The 22,426-nt window shown below is 42.0% G+C and overlaps 1 protein-coding gene across 2 annotated transcripts in view; it reads right to left on the bottom strand.

The window, feature by feature from the left end:
• PPP4R3A (protein phosphatase 4 regulatory subunit 3A) overlaps positions 1-22,426 on the bottom strand; it is a 39,915-nt gene that overhangs the window by 3,842 nt on the left and 13,647 nt on the right. For both annotated transcript variants that reach the window (XM_056850910.1, XM_056850909.1), the window contains exons 5-14: positions 17,900-17,977; positions 17,705-17,821; positions 15,472-15,588; positions 12,902-13,033; positions 12,687-12,789; positions 11,447-11,605; positions 9,370-9,539; positions 7,498-7,640; positions 6,669-6,859; positions 5,373-5,599 (exon numbers count right to left, since the gene is read on the bottom strand). In XM_056850910.1, coding sequence (XP_056706888.1) covers positions 5,373-5,599; positions 6,669-6,859; positions 7,498-7,640; positions 9,370-9,539; positions 11,447-11,605; positions 12,687-12,789; positions 12,902-13,033; positions 15,472-15,588; positions 17,705-17,821; positions 17,900-17,977 — 1,437 coding nt within the window. The remainder of the gene's footprint in view (positions 1-5,372; positions 5,600-6,668; positions 6,860-7,497; positions 7,641-9,369; positions 9,540-11,446; positions 11,606-12,686; positions 12,790-12,901; positions 13,034-15,471; positions 15,589-17,704; positions 17,822-17,899; positions 17,978-22,426) is intronic.

The raw sequence follows: 22,426 nt of genomic DNA, 5'->3' as shown, positions 1-22,426 counted from the left end.
TAGAACCTCGGCAACTGGTTGTTGCTGCCGCCGGCAAATGAGTCCACCAATGGAAGCTCGAACCTGTGGATCAGCTATTGAAACACCTCCCTGTTGAGAGATCATTCCCCCTCGTCGATCCTTTGTCGACTCAACCAGTTGGCCTGGTTGTTGAGAATCCCCTTGATATGTTCGGCTTTCAAGGATTTCAGTTGACCCTCTGACCACTTTAGGATAGGCTCCACCTCCCGATGTAGTGCGGAGGACCATGAGCCCCCGTTTGTTGACATGAGCTTTCGCTGATACATTGTCCGTGTGCACCAGAATGTGATGTCCTTCCAGCTGGGACTGGAAAGAGAGAATTGCCTTCCAGATTGCTTTGATCTCCAGCACATTGATATGCAAGGTCTTCTCCTTGTCCGACCAGGTGCCCTGCACCATGTGTGCCTCCAGGGTGGCTCCCCAGCCCTCTATACTGGTGTCGGTAAACAGTTGTATCGGATCTTCACGGAAGAACTATCGCCCGATCATTAGTTTGGGTAGTCTGGTCCACCATTTGAGGCTTCGTCTGGCTAGAGGAGTGACGTTGACTTCCCTTAGCTCCTTGGCCATGATTTGGAACTATAGGGACGAAGGAGCCATTGGAGTGGCCTGGCATGAAACCTCACCCATGGGACGCAATCTATGCAGGCTATCATGGACCCATGCAGGCGGGCTAGAGGCATCAGATGTGCGGTTGATGACTTGAGGACTTCCTTGGTTAAATTTATAATCTTTTGTGCTTTGTCCCGTGGGAGTGAGACTGTGTTGTCTTGGGTATTGATGACAACTCCCAGGTGCAGGATGGTCTGTTGTGGGGGAAGGCAGCTCTTTTCCCAACTGACTAGGTACCAGTGGTGTGTCAACATCTGGATTACCCGTTGAGTATGCTCCCGAGCTAGACTGGATGACGGTGCACTGATCAAAATGTCATCCAGGTACGGGAATGTAGCCTTGTTACTCACCGAGAGGGCTGTTTCCGCTCTGAGGAAGAACAGCATCTTGGAGCTCGGGTTTTCCCGCCCATTGCTCGGGGAGGCAGGACCAAAATCTCACTTCCTGACTCCCTGGCGGGAAAGCCTACGACTTCCACTTTTTCAAGGAGCCGAAGCTAGAGACAGGAGAAATACACTAGAGAAAAAACATTGATAACCACAACCAAAACAGGTACGGAATACATCAACATGTAACATGTAACAAACAGGTCCACTTCACCAAAGTGTAGACCGGTAGAGAAACTCTCAGTCAAGTAAGAAGAAAATGAGAGAACTGCATAGTGGGGGGAAGGACTGTAACCCCCCCCCCTTCTATGTACTCTAACTACGTGCGTACACCCAGGTGTAGTATTTTTGAGGAAGACAACCCTGATGACGGTGCACTGATCAAAATGTCGTCCAGGTACGGGAACAACTGAATATCTTCCTTGAGTAGATGCGCTATCAGGGTTACCAGTACCTTGGAAAACACACAAGGGGCTGAAGCGAGCCTGAAGGGAAGTGCCCTAAATTGTTAGTGCATCCCTAAGTAACAGAAACGAAGGTATTTTCTGTGGGAGAGGTGTATCGGGATATGCAGGTACGCCTCTTTTAAGTCGATGGAGGTCAGGAACGAGCCAGGACGAAGAGCCTCCAGTATTGACCTTATGGTTTCCATGCGGAAGTGTTTCTTTATGACGCGGCGATTCAGGAATTTGAGGTCCAGTATGGCCCTCCAGTCCCCGTTCTTCTTGGGGACTGTGAAAAATACTGAGTACACGCCCTGTCTGTGTTCTTGTACAGGTACTGGTTCTACTACCTGAATGTGCATCAATTGTTCAATTACCTTGGTTGTTCTTAGCTGTTTTGCAGGTTGGTGAGACGCTGGGGATTGCAGGAATCTGTCTGGGGGAAGATTGCGAAACTCTATGCAGTATCCGGACTGTAAGATCTGTGTTACCCACAGATCTGGCTGAAGAGACTCCCACTAGGATTGGAAGCGTTGGAGTCTTCCCCAGATGTCCAGAGGCCTGGCGTCACTGTTTGAAGGTCTTCTGGGGCTTGTCTCCCTTGGAGCTGTTGTTGTTGTTGTTGCGACCACTGGAACCTGTAAACCTGTTGAACCTGTTTCCTCTGCAAAAGGATCCCCTTCCGCCTGACCATCCCCCTCTCCTCTGGTCCTGTCTGCCTCTGGAGAGGGTATGGAAGGACCGAAAGAAAGGAAAGGAAGAAGATGACCTCCCCTCCCTTCTCAGAGATCTAGGCATCGCCTTTTTCTTATCTCTGGTTTCTACCAATGTTTTTTCTAAGGCGTCGCCCACTAGGTGACCTCCTTGAAAGGGGTAGGCCATCACAGCACTTTTGGAATTGTACCCCGCCTGCCAGACTCTCAGCCAAAGAGCTCGTCTGGTGGCAGTGGAAGAAGCTAATGCTCTGGCTGCGAAGGTCATGGAATCCAGCGTTGCATCAGCTAAAAAATTGGTGGCCTTTGGGACCCTGTTAAATCCTTCTGTCACTCTCCTATTGTCATTGGGGACTAACTGAGTGAGCTTCTTCAGCCAAATTAGTGAAGCCCTGGCGAATATGGAGGCTGTAGCTGAAGCCTGTACTGCCAAGGCAGCCGCTTCATGGGTTTTTCTGCAGGTGAATTCAGTTTTCCTGTCCCAGGGGTCTTTGATTGTGCCCATGCCGTCATCAGAAACCAGTTCAGCTGTCTGCAAGGCTGCAATGGGACCATCCACCAGGGGGAGTTTGAGAAGTTCCATAGCCCTGGGATCTAGAGTGCAAATTTTTTTAACGTTGGAATGGAATTGCCTGTTAGAAGTGGGTTTCTCCCACTCTGCTGTTAATAGTTTCTTAAAATATACAGTTAAGGTCTGATCCACTATTGCTGGGAAATAATCTTTGTGACCCACGGGATTGGATTGGTCTTCTGCAGTCTCGTTCTTGGGCTGTTGGTCAAGATTTAGGGCTGACAAGGCCTTAGCTAATAGGGATTGATAGTCATCGCCCGAAAAGTGCCTGGTCTTTTGGTTATCAGTGGGGGGTGCCTCTTCGTCCGAAGAGAAATCCCCGTCTGTCCTATCCTCAATATCAGAACCCTGCATAGACTCAGAGAATTCATTGTGCCTAAATTCCTGAACAGATTGCCCTCCCCCACCTTTCTGGCTGCCTTAGTTGGCCAGGGGCCACTGCGGACCTGCCGTTCTGCCCACAACGTTATAAATCTCCCTCTGCAGTATTAACTTATTGCTCTCATCCTCCCAAAAGGAATTAGAGGGTATACTACTGACCGCGGTTCCTTGGTCCTGTCCCCAATGTTCCTGCGCTCCGCCAAAGTCGTTATTGGCTCGGCGGAGCGTTTTGGAGGCCGGCGCCATTTTCGCGCCTTTTACTGAAGGCTTTCCGTGCCGCCATCTTTTGGCCGTTTCTTCGTCTCCTGAGGGCTCAGAGTCGGCAAAACCGCATCTGCGGCTGCCAGAAGTCATTGGCTCTTTCTCCAGATCGGCAGTGAGCCGGCCGCCGTCAACATCTCCCTCGGAGAGAAAATCGTTGTCCCGACAAGATTCGGCGTCGGCCAGCTTTTTTTTAAACAGACGGGGGAGATTTGGGACAGATTAGTGTGGGAGGGAAAAGAGGGGGGGAAGCTACACACTAGGAGACAGAAATCACAAATATACGAGGACAAAAAAGGGAATTTCTTTCACCAGGAAAAAACACTGTGCGGAGCTGCTAGCCAGCACGCACTCCCTGGTCGAAGGCAGGAAGAGAAACTGAGGGAGATGGTTCCCGCGCAATCAACAGGAAGCGGAAATCCTTTTTTATCCTGCCTCCCCGGGTAGAGCAAGCGAGAACCACCCAAATCTGAAGATGCCCTTCCCTCAGTGGAGAATAATTGAGTACAGGTGGAGGAAAATTCTTAGCAAATCCAAACAGACATGGATTACTATGCTTTTCAAAACTGGCACAAGAAAACCTACTGGACAGTTTTGTCAGGAGTGGGTTGTCAGTAGCATGCGGACATCACCAAGCTTTCACATCCATCTGACCAGGTATGGCAGTTTCTATCTGTTAACACTGCGATCAGCAACAGACTGAAAGTGGGTGAATAAATTAAAGCTTAATCCAGATAAAGCTGTGTTATTCATGGTTGTCAGATCACCCTGAAAGAGCAGTTTACATGCTGGATGTGAGCCTCCTCCTGAATATACAGGGGGAGGCTGTGGCCCAAAGTGCATTTTAAACCCCTTTGTGTGGGGCAGGGCGACAAATCTCCATACTACTGCAGGGTTCTTTATGAAGTATGCCCTTTGAAAACAGCTAGGAAACTTTAACTGGTCCAGAACATTGCAGCTATATTAACTGCAGGTGCTGGGGAGAACATACAAGCCTCATACTGCAAGTGCTCCGTGGTTACAGATCTGTATACATGATGACTTCAACATGCTTCAGAATTTTATATATATCCTAGATATCTGATGGACCACCTTTTTCCTGTTCTTTGAAGTCCAGCAATGAAAGTCTACAAGAGGTAGATAATCAGACTGATTTCTACAGCCTGAAGAGCTTTTCAGTGCCCAATGTCTTGGGCTTTTTTGCAATCAGAGATAGACACTTGGCCCAATGAAATGAAACATGTTTTCCAGCATGCTTTTAATTAAGGGTGCAAGAAACGGATTTGCTGTACTGTTTCTCTGTTTGCTGAATTATACTATTAATAATGTACTAACACGGTATGCTATTATTCTTGACTTTGAGAATTTGCAAATTAAAATGGATTATAAATGCTCTAACAAGTCCCCTTTCACACAGCAAAATGAAAGCAACTGCAACACAGTCTGTTTAGTTTTCTTTAGACGCTTTTCATTTTCAAAACTAAACTTGTCAGTTTAAGGGGCACATGCATGCTATTGCTTTGGATCTAGTGAGACCCTACTGCATGTCCAACAGGGTGCACTGGGCATCTGAATTTATATTCAGACTGTAACAGCACTACACAATAACTGTGGATTGTACACAGGACAGTTAGAGCAATACATTATGATTAAATATTCAAAAAAGGACAACCAGGGAACAAAAAAATATTTCCTTTGTTGAATCATTTTAGGTTTCTTTAGTAGTAGTTTGGAAAGAAACCCTAAACTCTACACAAATGAATCTGAAGAAGTGAGCTATGCCTCACGAAAGCTCACACCCTGCCAGAAATTTTGTTAGTGTTTAAGCTGCTACTGGACTGCTGCTCTTTTCTACAGCTAGAGACAGACTAACGTGGCTACCCATTGTGACAAATGAATGGTGGCATACATGAACAGTGAACTTCAGAGCTAGTGGTCTGGTTTTGACATGACAAGCACAATTTGACTTGGGTGAACACAGTACCTTGGTAGTTATAGCTGCCATCTGAGATGTGCTTTTGGAAACTGATCCAGGAGATCCCGGTGACCCAGGAGATCCTGGTGACCCAGGAGACCCGGGCAAATTAGTTGCAGATGACTGGCTGGTAAGGTTAGCCTTTGTACCACTAGAGAAGGAAAGTTTAAAACTTGGGCTCTGGCGACCGGAAAGGTTCGTTTTCAGAAGGACCTCCTTTTCTTCACTTTCTTTAACTGGAATTTAAAACAAATACTATTGTAATGAAGTTCTACTGAAAATTGCAACTGGCTTAAAACACAGAATAGCAACTATATCACAAGTTATTATACATTTTGCTGTACACACGCCTGTCCAATTCCTGTCCATGCATATTCCTTAAACCTAGCAGCATTGACGGTATGAGGGCGCAGGTGACGTGGCTGTTACTGGATATGATTCTGTTAAGCTGTCCATGGCACAATTTACAGGGGCAGTAATTAAATACCAGATGAATAATACTAAGTAAGGCGTTGTTTTATTCCTTTCTTTTCTATACAGATGTATGAGCAGTACTAGACCGACAGTCAGACAGACAGAACCCAACAGCATTTGCAAATGCTGCATGAACCCACAGGCATGTAAAAGTGGGTGGGAGCTGCACATCCATTTGTCAAAATCAGTGCCCGCAAATCCCCTTGTTTAGTTCAGATGAAGCTATTTGATGAATACTCAATTATGAAATTCATACCTTTCATCAGTTTTTTCACTTAAAGTGCTTCAAACTTTACTACAGAGTGGATATTTTAAAAGCTTGCTGCTTTTTTTTAAAGCAGCAGCCTCTACAGTTGAAGTAATGCATCTCAGTGAAACGTGTGCCTGTGAGCTGACGTACCCAAGGATTAGAAACAGATTCCAAGCTTTTCTCCTTCTCCACTTCAAATCCCTCATTCTTTCCTACTGGTGTTTACCACCATTAAGGTTTCCACTGGGCGCTGATCTAACCAGAGTCTGCTGTCAACGAGGACTACATTATCCAGATTTAAAGCAGGTTACAAAACCCATCGTGGAAAGTAAACGCTGGCTGATGCTCAGTTTAGTGCCAATGGCAGTCTTAACCATGGTAAAGGGTATCAGAAGGACAAAAAGGGATTTGCACTGAAGAGGCAAGGGAGTGCATAATTCCATGGCTCACATCCTTCACCATAGTTAACAGTTCATAAAGTGCACTGGTCTTTGATGTAAAAAATACGTATATATTGACTTCCTAAATGATGTCAATGAATCAACTTAAACTGAAAACATGCAGCTCTTCCACTGACTTACATTTTTTTCTTTCCATAAATTTACTTATAGGATCCATAATATCTTCATCATTTTTACTTTTGTCAGAGGGCAGGACCACTGCCTCTCCATCTTCCAGATCATCTTCATCAGTATTAAACCACATCTCTTCTTCATCCTCCAAGGTCCTAGCATCTCTCCGATACCTATGGTTCCTCAAGATGGAACGCATGCTACAGAAGAGGATATACTTTTCAACATTGTTTCCCCTCACTATTATGAGGTTTTAAATTTTACACATACAGAGCTTAAAGATATGAACTCAATAAATTGACTAACATGTCAAAACTTTACATTTTTCAGACTAAACTTAATCTCTTAAATTTTTAAGAACTCAACACAATCTCTTTATAGAAAGATAATGTGTTTAACAATCTAAAAATCACACATGCATCAAAATGAATTTATCACTTATGCACTTCTGTTCCTGAAACTATTTCTATGTCTTTTTTAGTCCTCTCTCTTGCTGATTTGATACTGCTGATGCCACTGACTGAATCACAAAATAGTTTCCAGGGGTATAAGGCTCTCTTCTGTATTAGGATATCACTTACAGATGTTCTTAGGGTCAGCTGTATAGAGCTGTGTATTATTTTGTACTGTTCTGATATTTTTTTAAAGTATAATCTTAATGTAGTACAAAGACTATTCCACCCTCACTTGTACTTTTAATTTAAAAAGAACTATTAAAAAACAGACACCTGAGCAACCTCAATCGGAACCCACTTCTATTGTCCAAAAAAGGTTTTGTTTCTCCCTCAACAAGAAATTCTAGATGAAACCTCTAATAAAGACTTCAGTGTACACTAACCTGTCAAGTTTGGGATTATCTTGTCTTTCCCTTTGTTGTTCATAACGCAATTTCAAACCTTTGAATGTCTGCACATAATCTACATCTTCTAGTGCTTTCCAGTAATTCTCAATTACATGAGCTGTTAAGGATTTTATGTCTTCCTAGAAAATAAAGTTATTTTTCCCCAATTAAAAGTGTTAAAAAGTAGAAGTATAGAAAAGCTATGACAATTTACTCTCAAAATGGTGTAAGGGAGTTGTTCTAGTTGGTTCAATTGTTAGTCTTCCATATGTACAACAGTTAAAAACCTATGCTAAACTTCTCATGCTTGCACTACAAAAAAAACATAGTAAAGGAAAAGTGTGTAACAAAAATTAAAAATAACTTCACAGAAAACTTTCATTAGAAAGAAGCATTTTTCTATCAGTCACTGGAATACCGTTGGCACTAAAAGTGCTAGGAATAGTTACAGAATAAAAATTACTATTGATAACATATGTTACATTGCTTTTGAAGCGTTTCGAAGAGGGACGTACAGCTGAGGGCTAATTTGAACAATAGGCCCACAGCAAACCTTAATCGAATATCCGCACACACAGAGTTCATGTAGCTAACTTGTAAAAACAATTCATGCAACATCAATACTTTTCTTACATGAACTGGAAAACTGCAGCTTGCAATTTGACAGTTCCTGGAAAAGGAGCCTTGATCTATCTTAAATCTGTATCGTCAACATTATACTACCCTCATACAGACCACTCTGATGAATGGGGATTTGGTGCGTGCACGTGCATGAAATTCAGCTGTTGGCATATCATTAGAATGGACCCTCAGTACAAATTAGTCATAGTTCTTCTGAGTAGCATGTCCCTTACCGAGAAATGTCAACCTATGTTACTTTTCTTTACTAATGATATCCACATTTTAAACACAACGGTAAATGTAACATTACAATTCACCTAGAAGAATCAATAGTTTGCACCAAGATCCAGGCTAAGATCTCCATCCTCAATGACAATCATCATCCTGGTGCTTCAGTTTTGGTCCACTGGGGCTGGGAGAGCACTACCTTTCTCTGGGGCATCAGGGATGGGCAGTTCTCTTTGTGCTGAGTCTGATTATAATCTAGAAGATGTGTCTTACTCATTGCTGTCCTTTCCTTGGGGTATATTATAATCTTGGTTCTTTCGGGTAGTGTCTGGAAGCTCCTGTTTTGTGGCAGAGGCCAGGAGAGCCTGATCTTCTCACCCTTGCATCTATCTTTAGTTCTACAGCTTCAACATTGATGGACTAATAGCTGGCACGAGTTCTAGGCATCACTACCATGTTTAAACTCCTAACCCTGAAAAGCCTGGCTATGAACTCCTCTTCCTGAGAAACAGTATCATATCTCATGCTCCTCCACATCACAACATCTCCTCTACATTTCTGCTTCAATGGACCAACATCTAACATTCACCATGCACTAGGGTTGCCGGCCTCCAGGGGGTGGCTCGAGATCTCCCACTCTTACAACTGATCTCAAGGTGACAGAGATCGGTTCACCTGGAGAAAATGGCTGATTTGGAAGGCGGACTCTATGGTATTATGCCCCACTGAAGTCTCTCCCCTCCCCAAACCCCACCCTCCTCAGGCCCCACCCCAAAAATCTCCAGGTATTTCCCAACCCAGAGCTGGCAATCCTACCGTGCACACAATACTGCTTCCTCTAATTTTCTGTCCTAGCCTAAACTGCTCTCTCCAGTTCTACCCAAGCTGATGTTTTATGTGAAGTAACAAATAAAGCTAACTTCTCCTACTGCCCTCTCAGATTTAAGATTTTTATCTGGATACTTTTTCTCCCTACCATTACAATCACTTCCCACCCTCTTTCTGGAAAGGGATACTCACCACTCTAATGAATTCAAACATTTCTATAATAGCAGAGTTCATCAGATTATAGCGGGATCCATTGTTGAGAAATGCTTTGACCACCGGTTCAAATAAAAAACTTTTCATAATATAGCGGTTGTAGAATTCATCCTTCAACCCAATTATCTTTCTTTTAAAACGCAGAGCACCTGACAAAAACAAATATTATTTAAAAGCTATTTTCACATTTTCCAGAAGAATAACGGGCTCCCTAACCAGTCATGACCTCTGAAGGTTCTCATAACTCATTCCTAACAATATGAAAACATCATGATAGACAGGAAAGAAATATCCCACTCTGAAGAGCACATTCAAAATCTATTAGAACAATTTGATACCTTGAAGGATAACAATTGAATACACTGAAGGATAACCACAGTACCATATGGAAAAACACAATGGCCAAGGTGGATAAAAATCAATAATTTTTTAAACAAAAAATTGTGGTGTTTTTTTTTTAGTTTAAATCATTTTTTAAAAATTTAAATTGGATTTTTAAAATAAAATGCTCTTTGGGGAAAAATCTATCTAAAGATAGTTTAAATAGTTTTATATTTAAGATACATTATAGGTTCTTTATCATGAAATAACAAAGGTTATTTATCATGAAATAATGATTAGTTTTTAACTATGTAGCATGAGGCTGTATAATCATGCAATGTTTAAATTTTTTGGTAAATGAATTCCATTAAACCATTCCCAATGTCATGAAAGTGAAACCTTTTGAGCAGAGTACCCCACAAGTCTTGGGATCTTTGTGTGTATAGTCTGAGGTTCATATTATTCTCAAAAATCTATAATGGCAGCAGGCCATAAAAGAGACCCAGGCTATAAAAGAGACCCAGGTTGGGATTATTTTAATGAAGTTCCTCTACCTATGCGTGCAAATTGCAAACACAGCAACAAAGAAATGCAGGGCCTGGTTGTCTGAACAAAACTGGAGATAGATAATTATGAAATTATTGTGAGGTGTACTATATATTTCTAATAGTATAACCAAATCAGTAATTTTTGGATGTAACTGTAAAACTAATCTGAAAAGTTATTATTCTAAAAACGGAACCTTCATCTAGTTGTTAGATATTTAGATTATACCAGCAAAAACTAGTCTTTATGTAGAAAACCATGATTTAAACCTAGTCTTACTGACTAGTAATTTAAATTGTGATTTTAATTGATTTGATTTAAATTAAATCCACCCTGGCAATGGTCAAAACAGTTACATAAAGAGTAGTATCTGTGTTGCAGAATGTAGAACAGCAACAAAAAAAAGACACGGAACTGGTTTAGATCTGCAGCAGCCTTACACAAATGCTTGGAAATGGGTGCCTGCTGTCAAACCTATGCAGAAGTGCCATTTGTGTATATCAGAGAACTTCTCTGGCCTGTCTGTATATGAATGAGGGTCTCATGTGTTCTTGGAAATACGCTGGAATGTTCTGAAGGACAGCTTGGACGACCACCTAAGCAGGCAATAGGATGGCACCCTTGTGACATGAAACCAATCACACAAATTGATTTCAAAACTAAAAGCTTTTCTTCCTTAAACCACCATGTTCTTAATTATATTATATAATTAAGGGTCTCTTAAATAAGGTTTTGCCCTGACCCAGATAGCCCAGGCTAGCCCAATCTCATCATATTTGCTAAGCAGGGTTGGCCTTGGTCAGTATTTAGATGGGGAGACCACCAAGGAAGTCCAGGGTTGCTACACAGAGGCAGGCAATAGCAAACCACCTCTGAATGCCCCTTGCCTGGATAACCCTATGGGGTTGCTGTAAGTTAGCTGCGACTTGACGACCAAAAAAAAAAAAAAAAAAAGTAAGATTTTAACTTATGAGGTAAAGCAACCATGAAAATATGGTTAAAGGCAAATTTAATTTCAATCCCAGGACACTGTATGCTGCTCCAATGGAGAGTAGCCCGCTCAGGTCTTAAGTTGTAAGAAGACAATATTTTATTCACAGTCAACCTATGAGAAAGGCTTTTTCATCATTAAAAACAACTTGGTTTGCAGCGGCACTAATGAAACATCTTGATACCTCGTCATACTTACATAATGCCAAGAAAGCATGTTGTGAAGCCATTAAAACTAGCACTCTTCGCAGGATATCCTTGTTAATGATGTAGTTCTTTATATGATATGTATGATGTTCCACACAGAAAGTTAATAGCTCTAATATCAAGGCCAACAGCTGGGCTGTCTGAAAGTCATCTAAAACAAAGAACAGTACAGTTAAATGTGTGCGGAGGCAGAAGGGCACACCTCTTCTGCTGGCAGGACAAGAAGTGAGGAAGATCTTGCTGGCTCAATGGTAGCAAGGTAACAACAGCTGAGCTCCATCTGCACGGAGTCTCTTCTCCTCTCTTTGCAAGCATGCACCCTGGGGTGGGCACAAAGCACGAGACCCTGGGCATGAGCCAAAGGACAAGAGCAAGTTTGCTTGCCATTTGCTTGCCACATGAGGCAGGCAGCCCGGTGGACCATGATCAACCCAGATACATTTGTGTGTTGGGGGGTTGTGTGTTTTATTTGTTTAAACATGTTTGTAGCTCTGAATTTTCTGTAAGCTTGGGGTCCCTTTGGAGAGAAAAGTGACATAGAAATGCTCCAATTAAAAAAAATACTTCATGGCTTGTGATACATATGCATCTACACTTGTGGCACTTGCTGTATGCACAGCACCGAGTCTAATGCTCATATGTGGTGGCAAAGGGGCACAGATTTTTTCCACATGCACCCAGGATTACTAGGGGGCTGCTATGTACTGTCTACCAACAGTCATACCCAGGCCTTGGGAGCAATGCAGCTGCATAACACTTCCTAGCTATTTGTAGCTGTGCTGCAGGCCTCGGCACAGCAAGACACATCCACCCTCACTACCCTTCATCCAGGAATTCAGGAGCCCCCCTGCCTGTCCTTGTGTTCAAACGACATCTGATGGGAGCACATGATGGATCCAGCTACACAGGAGGGAACTACGCACACAAAGATAACCCCAGTGGCATCTCATAGTGGATGTCCCAGAGCACACACTTTCACTTTCCCCATGTACGTGAATCACTACTATGCCCCGTGCTTAGGAACAGTGTTGTGGTGAACCTGCACTCCGCTCCTGGCAATGGGTGTTCTCAATTTTACTAGCAGGGATCCTACAGAAGCGAATGCCACCCCACCCCCAAGGCTTTGCAGTATGGTATTCCTCTTTTCCATTAAGTGGCCCCACCTATCATAATGATAGACCTTTTCAAGTTGTAAGACAATATGGCAAAATTCAACCCCTCTTGAGTCTTACCTTTGCTAGGTTTTTCCTCTGTGGTATTGGCCAATAAAGGTGCTGTGAGGACATGCATACAATGCTTGTAAAAGAAACCCAAGAATTCCGTTTTTTCTGTTTTCTGTGGAATAAAAATGTATTAATTCATACATTAAGCACAGCGTTTAAGAACCATTCCCCCCCTTCTCCATTATCATCACAACAGATGTTAAAATATTCAGATATTTGCTTACATTGGCAGTTGCTAGCATATTTTCTGGATCCACTAAGGTACGTAGTAAACCCATCAGCTGGACTGCTCCTCCCAATTCAGGATCTGTATCACAAATCATGTGTTCTATGATGAGGTTAATGAGTAAGATATCCTGGTTCAAGAAAATAAAGTTAAATACCAAATAGGTTAGTCGGACGTAACATACAAACTGAGAAAGACACCAACAGAGAAATTCAGATAAAAGGATAGATTGCAAAGAATTGTGCAATTACTTCAGTGCACTAAATTGAGTTGTGGACTTGTGGCATTTGTTTAATAACAGCCTCTCGATGCTGTATGGCAGATCGTTGCTAAAAGTGGGAGGAGTTTTAAAAGGCATGGCATTGTCTGCTGTACAAAGGGGTGGGTGGGTTTACAATTAGCAATCCCACAGGACACACCGGTGCATTCTTGAGCATGTCTCAAGCAGCTCTGCAGATGCCGATCAAGAACTTCAGGATGGAGTCAGAAATGATTTTCTGGGATTTTATAGTGCTAAACATTTGGCTTTTCATCATTTTAACAGAAGCACTCCGTCCCTGTAAAGGGTGGAGATTGCCAGAGTGCTGCCTACTTGTGCAGAAACAGGAGAGGCTGTGCTAGAGCTGCCTGTTCTCCAGAAAAGAACTCAACCCAGAAAAGGCAGAAACAGTCTACACCATTCTGTGGCCAAGCATAATACACAGCAGGATATTCCCCCTCCAAAAAAATGCAGGAACACCCTTGGCCTGGCAGGAAGTTTCCTCACCTTCTCCCATTCAGAGAATAGAGAGGACAAGGCTCCCAGCAACAGCTGCAATAGTTTCTCTCCATTATTTGCTCTGTGAGGGAGGCAAGAGGGACACGCACACGGGGAAGATCAAACCACTCAGTACCACTACAGATGATCCACAGTTCCAGAATTTACTGCAGAACCCAAGTTGCGAATGTAAGTTTTTCTTAAAACATGGGGAACGGAAACGTTAAAAGAAACACTTCATATCTGATAAAAAGGCAGCATCTAGAGCCTTGAGTTAGATTCACAATAACGGAAGCTGAGCTTTGTTCACAGAATTAATCTTTGCCACTTTCTTCTTTCTGCAGCCCACTAAAAAGCCTTTGAGTCAGGGGCCCCAGTGGAAATGATGCAGGATATTGCACGGTGGGATGGGGGATCAACTGACACCCCCACATTACTGTGTGAATTGAGCAGGAGCTCACTCAAAAGAGGAAGGGGATGACTTCTGGTGCGTCCTCCTTCCAACTGCAGCCCCTGGGCAGCATATCAGGTTGTTCCAATTGGCCCTTCAGCCATCAGGCATGGCTTTCAGGGGACTGCCAAAGGGTGAAGTTAGGTGCTTCCGTGAATGCCAGTTGCAGAAGTCTACATCCAATCCTCGCCCCCTTTCAACTGCTTTATAAATCATAACGCTTATTAAAGTGTTAAGATATTAGAAGTATTACAGGTTTCTCACTCAGATACTATTACTGTTGACATCCTCAGAAGGTTGCTTGTTGCTAGAAGCAGGTTTATGTAAAGGTGAATGCTTTGATACAACTATACAACTCGCACTTGTGTAACGTGATATCACAATGTGACATCATCAGAAGAGACTGGCATAAAACCTATGTTGAGCCATCTGGGCTGGCTTGGCACATTTACTCGCTACAAACTGCATATCAGGGGAAATCTGCATCCTATTTGCTAAGCCACTCACCATGTGCCAGTGCCGTTTCAAAATTTGTTTCGGGGTCTAACATACTATGTATCATAACCTCTCCATTCAGCCGATATCACCTCAGATGTCTTGCTGTCAAATAGGATTTATTTTTTAAAAGCAAGAAAATTTAACACGGAGACTTGTATTAAATGTATTCTAAGATCACCACAATGGAAAAACAAAGCACTATATCCTCTAAAGAAATACCATGGTTTGAAACTACTGATGCAAAGGATTAGTATATAGTTTTGAGTCGAAAGGCCATTCCCAGTGATGCTTTTATCAGCAGACTCAAGCTGCTTCATACTGTCTTGGCCATTTTTTTCCTAACACAGACGGAATGAACTTTGCAGTGATTTCCACAACTGTGGGCTTCCAAAGATTTCCACAAAGAATACAGTGGAAAATAATTACGAGAAACAATACTCAGACATCGATTTTCCATACAGATTTTCCTTTCTATCAGTTATCTTGCATGACTCCCTCCCCGCCACTCACTGTTAACTCTAACCATGATACAGTATTAGATCTAAACCAATGTTAGCTGTCCTTTATGACTGCTAGGGTCCCCAACACCAGGATTTAAAACTCATGGTGAAAGCTGATAACAGACAGCAGCACACATTCCTAATCTGTAATTGTGATTTGAAGCCAGCCAGCATTACATTTGCACCAAATGAAAAACTGTATTACACAAAAAAATTGCTTGCTTCCAGATGATTCAACACACCCCTCACTAAAAGAATATACAAACATCTTTCTGTACTTCAATCATTAAACACAGTTTTGTCAAATATTTTAAAAGTCATCAATTAGTTATGGAAACAGTACATTGTTAGGAGCCACTTACATCATCATTCTGCTGAGCTTCTTGCATGACAAATTCTCGTACCATAGATGGGTTGTATTCAACCAAATAGGAGAAGATATCAGTAGCTGCGCTTCGCACTTGTGCATCATCCATTCCCTGAAGTCAAACAAAAATAAGGCTGTGGAACGAAGCTGGGGAAGTCCATAAGATTTAGGATTAAAACTATTATTTATTTAGTTTGCTTGGTTAAGAACCAAACTACACAGTGCTCTGGAAGTTCTGTGGTCAGATATCCCAAGGTCTTTCTAAAGATCAGCCTGAATGGGGCCACAAGGCAAGGGGGTGAGGGTGCAGTTAGTCCTTTATCCCCTACTGTTTTACTGTCCTGTCACATGGGAAATGGATTTGCCCCAGTGAGGCACAGATACACATGCAACTTACAGGATGCCATTATGTCAGACCTAACAGGGCAGACAGCAGCTCCACAGGGCCACGTCAGGGCAGGAAATGGCAAGGGAGGGCAGGGTTGCTTCTCTTTCACACTGCAGTACCAATCCAGATCAGGCCCCCACGTTTGCTATTCAAAAATCAAACAGTTCATGGGAGCTCCAACCCTTTATTTATTTATTTATTTATCAGATTTCTGTCCTCCCCCACTACAGCAGGACTCAGGGCAGGTAACAAGAAATCAAATACATTTAAAAACAGAACAATTAAAATCCATAAAATACAAATAAGATGGCACCTTAAATTCCCAGAACAGATTCCCGAGAACAACAAATCCTCCACAAAATAAGTGGGGGGGGGGGGGACTGAGGAGAGCATACAAAAAAGGGGGGCTGCTGGGTGACCACTGGAGTTCCACCAGGCAGGGGCCATGGCCGAAAATCCCCTGGCTCTGGTCAAGGACAACCGGACTGTTCTCAGGCCAGCGACATCCAGAAGATTTGGGGAACTAGACTGAAGCATCCTTGGGGGGAGGGGACAGAGGGAGAGGGAGAGTCCCATAAGTATGAGGGTCCCATACTTTAAAGGTTAAAACCAGCACCTTGAACCTGATCTGGAAGCATATCAGCAACCAATGCAACTGGTGGAGTATAGGTTGAACAGAAACTCTCCAATGGGCCCTTGTTAGGACCCTCATAGCTGCATTCTGTACCAACTGAAGCTTCCGGAGTAGTCTCAGGAGCACTCCTATGTACAGCGAGTTACAGTAATCCAGCCTGGAGGTGACTGTTGCATGGATCACTGTGGCCAAGTCAGAGTGAGACAGGTAAGGGGCTAACTGCCAAACATGGTGATGACGACAAAAAGCTGCCCTGGTAACAGTCGAGACCTGCTGTTCCATGGTCAGCAATGCATCCAGGTTACCCAGACTCTTGACGACAGTGCTGTCTCTATGTACCGTCAAGAGCTGGTAACTGTAGCCCCTGTCCTAGTCCAGTCTGGCTCAGCCATAGCACCTACGTCTTAGATGGATTAAGGTTCAGACTGTTCAGTCTCTATCACCACCTCCAGGCAACTAGTCAGGACCATTGCCACCAATCCCAACTGGTCATCCAACAACAGGTAGAGCTGGGTGTCATCCGCATATTGGACAAAACCCAGTCCAAAACTCTTGACTAATTGGGCATTAATATATTATATAATATAGATATTAATATAATATATAAAATAGACGTTGAAAAGCATTGAGGAGAGGACCAACGCTTGTGACACCCCACACAGCAGGGGAAGACAGGACGACACCTTCCCCCCTAGCACCACCCTTTGTCCCCGACCCTGGAGAAAGGAGGAAAGCCACCTCCTGAAGTCCTAGGTCGGCAAGGTGGTGGTTTAACAAATTGTGATCAACCATACTGAACGCTGCTGAAAGACTGAGTAAAATCAGCAGCACCGACCCGCCTCGATCCAGTTGTCATGGGAGACCATCTGTGAAGCAACCAGGGTGGTTTTGGTTCCATGACCAGGCCAGAAGTCCAACTAGAAAGGGTTGAGAGCTGATGTGTCATCCAGAAACTTCTGGAGCTGCTCAGCCACCATGGCACTTTCAGCATCATGTATAGTTTGGCTCTTGCCACTATTTCAAATAACTAACATCATGTTGGGAGTATGATAAATTAGGATATAAATATTATCGGTGCTAAAGAAAACTACCCCAACATGATAATACAGAATTGGAACTATTCAGCTACCACATATATATACACACACACACACTAGAGGTCTGAACAGCAAGATAAATGTTTAAAAATAAACATTGAAAACTCACTAGGATGACTTCAAGTGCTGGAAGAATGCCCATGTTAGACAATGTTTTGAAAAAAGCATCTCTGTTTTGAGGTTGTAATGTTTGAGAAAATGCACAAAACTCTTTAAGAAAGTTTACCTGAAATACAGAAAAGATCTTTTAGTGAGAAACATGATATTGCAACTGCTTGATTAAGCTCACTTTAAAGATTCTTACCAATTCTTGCCTTTTCTCCTCGTCTGTGGCTTCATCTGTAAGTTGTGCAAACAGCTCCGTCAAAAATTTTTCATCTTCCTACAAAAGCAATCAGCGTTATGTTTACCACACCAATAAAAATTCTAAAATCCACCCAAACTACATTCCAGTTACAAATCTGATAGTTTGAAAGGGCAAATATGTACATATTTGTTATATCTTATATTTAACAATGATATAAAGCTGTTGTATTCTCCCTTAACATGCAACCTCCTACCAACTTCAAAGGCTAGATACCCACCAACAATAAGCTACACTTCATTTACTTACATATTGTAAAAACAGAGCAAAAGCTCCATCTAACTCAAATTCAGTAATAAACAATAAATGTCCAAATTATGACTTGTTTCCCTTCTAACCCATTTTCCCTAGCTCACTTTTAATAATTATAAGGGAGAAACCCACAAGGCAGGGAGGAGGATCTCATTTTTCCCCTCCCACACTACTATCTCTTCCCCTTCCCAACAGACCTTATAGCTTTCCCTCTTTTACTGCTTCCTTCCCACTCACCAGCCAACCTAAATTTATCTGCCCCCCCCCCCACCATCATTCCCTCCCCCTAGCAGCTTCTCCCTGGAAAAGGTCTGGCCACCACTGGTGAGCCTGGGTGAGTTGTGTGAACAGCAAATCTGTGGTGCTGATCACCTGACCCGTCCCTGGCATGTCTTCCTCCATGAGGGGACATGACAGAGAGGGGAGGTAGGACTTTCCCCAGGGCTGTTCCCCCCCTGTCCCCCCTGCTCCTCAATGGATTTGCTTCACAGACATCAATGTTTGGAAGAGTCAGCCATATTGTTGCGGTTGCCTTGAAACCCCAACATGGTCACTGAGATCTCAGAATATAGTATCTATGGACATTGTTTTCTTAAAACTACAGAATTTTTTCCTATTATTTTGGGGCATTTTAATTCCCCAATGGTCTTTTTTTTAAGATTTCAGATGTTTCTGCAAACCTGGGTTTCTTCTGATTTGCAAAGGCATCTGTCTGTTCCTGGCTCAACTTGCCACAATTTCTGATCCACACTCTAGGGTCTTGTGCAGAATTAGAATATGATGTTGCACCCTAGGTGTAACTAAAGTTTCTTTGTACTGAGTGAAAGCTTAGTCAAAACTAGAAGGGTTCCTGCCATTTTGTAATCTCTTGTTCTACACCACTAAACATCACCCTTTATAGTAAATCTTATAGCCTATGCATACCCATGTAATATATACATGCAACGGTACGTGAAACTGTACTCCCTAAGCATTCGATATGGCATAAGAATTAAGCCTAAGAGTCTATTCATTTTGGATTCTATATGCATAGGCCTTCAAATTGCATAAGGCCCACTCCAACACTGAGTCTAACACATAAATACAAGGTAGGACCAAGCACTCCCAGAAAATATACCTTGTTCTCCTAATGAATATACACTTGCCCAGCTTCATATATGTGCAAAAAAGCATTAGTAACTAATTAATAGTAAACAAGGCTTCTAATCTTCCAAGTACTGAAATATTTTCCTTTCAGGAAATGCATGCATACCACAGTATCCAGAGCATGGACCAAGAAGTTTCTCTTTCCACGGTGAATACACAGATTGGGTAGTCAGTGTATGTATTAAGTCTCCTTCTATGTACTTGTTGCAAAGAAATGCACACATGACTTATTATGTTACCTACACATCATCCTATACAGAAACCATATACATCAAGTACAGTGCGATGCAGACCAAGAACTAGACTACAAACACTGCTATGTTAACCGCTACAATAGTAATACTGAAGCAACTTCTGGCTAACCTGCAAGCATAAATACCATGGAGAATTATGAGATCATCCATTGCATTCTCTGTTTTAAGCATTTACAGTGAGCATTCAAATGGGTGATGTTACAAATTCCTGCATCAACGGCAGTAAATCAGGTCCTGGTAAGTAATTTCTCTTGTGTTTGTAAGCCAGCAGTTTTGTTTATTTCACCCTCCCTTTCTTGGTTAATATGCCTCTTGCACTTAATATTCAACGAGTAAAGTTCTGTGACAAGCAGTAGTTCTTATCAGATGTTCTTTTGTACATTAAATGTTTATGCAAATCAAAGGAGTTTAGTTTTCCCATTATTATTATATCATCATCATCATCAAACTGCCACAGGCAGCAACCATAAGTGTCTGCCACCATAACGAAACTGTTTAAATTCTGTTTTGAAGCTTTTCAGACTGCAAATCCAATTACCAAGACTTAAAGTAGGTATATCTAGCTATATACTTAAATATTAATATCATGCAGAACCATAGTAAAAATAATTATCATTCATATTGCATTAATAGCCAACTCAAAAGGAATAAAAGATGCACACATTGGCTCTTACAGCAATGTACACACTGGCTGATACAGTCAGTAAGCAGCTTTTTATCAGCTGATCATGGTTCTAGAAAAATTTTTATTCTGTCTTACCAATATCTTTTTATATTTTCCAAAGGCTGTCATATTTCCTCCAACACTTCATTTTAAAAAAGGTAGCCCCCATTCCTTTTAGTGTTTGACCAGCCTTCTAGGCAGTTTGCTGCAGAAACCATGGTTTGTCTACAAGACATATAGTAAATAACAAACTGAGGTTTATGCATAAAGCCCTGTTTGTTTGCTTTTTGCTTTCCCTCTGCAGCCTAGCAGCAAGGACATCCTTCCATACCATTTTCTCTGAGACCATGAAGCTTCAAGGAATGATGCTACTCAATAATCCGTAGTAATGTCTCAGTGCACAATCAAGCCACGGTTCAAACTGTGGTTAACAACCTAGCCACAATCCCTAGTTTAAAATACTGGTTTGCAGCAAACCAAGAAATTTTCATTTTTAGACTGTCTGAATTCAGACATAACAACTAATTGGGGCTTGATCAAACCACAGTTTGTGATGTCTGAATGCAGCCCCAGACTTACCTTTGTAGGTCTTGCCCAGCTTAGAAATATGGCATGTATTATGCTAAATATAGTTCTACACTAGTGCTAATACACTATTATTCCACTACAAGTCATGGGCATGGTGTTCCTATTAATACAGTCTAAAAAGGCAATGGCTTTATTGTCACAGTAACAGAGGACACTACTAAAATATTTATATGGAAGGATGGGGGGCACTAAACCCCCAGCCCAATTCAGCTTGCTATCTACTATGTATACAATCTCAGGGTTATGTTGTTCTTCCAAATATACAAATTTCACATTGGGTCTTGTTATGCTTTATTACTGGATCAACTTGAATTGTTTATCACTTATTATCAGCAAATATACCGTTCTGCTTTTAACTTAACTGAAGAAAATTAATTAGACCCAAGTACTGTTCTACAAGGAAGATTATCAGCTTATAAAGAATTACATTTTGAGTTGGTTTTACTGAAGTGTTTATTTACGGTAGCTTATGACAGTTATCTTCTAATCCACATTTCTTTAGTACATCCTCTGAGAGACGTGAAAGTCACTGGCATATATTTCTGTGGATGAAATATTTACTGAGAGGGGAAAGATATACTTGTCTTTGAAGGAAACATTTCTTTTGAAAGCGGCTATTAAATGTTCATAATTGAATTCATGAACACATGGAGCTGCCTTACACTGAATCAGACCCTTGGTCCATCAAAGTTAGTACTGTCTACTCAGACCGGTAGTGGCTCTCCAAGGTCTCAGGTAGAGGTCTTTCACATCACCTACTTGCCTAGACTCTTTAACTAGAGATGCTGGGAATGAACCTGTGACCTTCTGCATACCAAGCAGTTGCTCTACCACTGAGCCACAGTCCCTCCCCTAATTAGGAGAACACTTACAATTTGGGATCAACTGTAATATTACAAAATCTCAAGATGATGACATTAAGCACATTTAGAAAATGTAAATAACTCACAAAATATAAAGGTGTTACAAAAAGTAAAGGCAGCTTTCAATATATAACATAGCAATCATTTGATATGACTTGACATACTATGTGCTAAAAAGTATCTAACATACCTGATGGGGATCTGATAAATTTGCTAGATAAACCTGCAAAATCATCAGCATCACATCCTAGCAAGGCCTCTGTGTTCTCCACCCAAAGTTAATTAGCAGCTAAAGTTATATCTGCCCCGGCCCACTGCTGACAGTTCCTATTTTCAACTTTAAATTTTACCTACTCAACAAATTCTGAAAATTTATACTCAGGACTAAACTAGATATGACAATGGGGATAAAGTCATACTATTTTTAATTTTAAAATGGTAGCTACATAAAGCCCTGATTCAGCCTGGGATCATGGTGCAGGGGCGGGGGCAGCAATTTTTCCATTACGCCATTTTTGTGATCTGACCCTTCACCAATTGTTATTCGCCCTGAGATACAAGCAGAACTGTACATTCCCCTTATAAGGCAAAACTATTGTCCAGGGACAAAAATTAATCCATTTCTACCCCTAAAGTGCACAGCCATGCAACCCACATTTTTCTCAAATTGTTCAGTTAATCAACTCTGTTAGTTCAAGAG

Source organism: Euleptes europaea, chromosome 6 (assembly GCF_029931775.1).
Source record: "Euleptes europaea isolate rEulEur1 chromosome 6, rEulEur1.hap1, whole genome shotgun sequence".
In the NCBI taxonomy this organism is placed as follows: domain Eukaryota; kingdom Metazoa; phylum Chordata; class Lepidosauria; order Squamata; family Sphaerodactylidae; genus Euleptes; species Euleptes europaea.
This window is presented reverse-complemented; position numbering and strand designations above follow the sequence as displayed.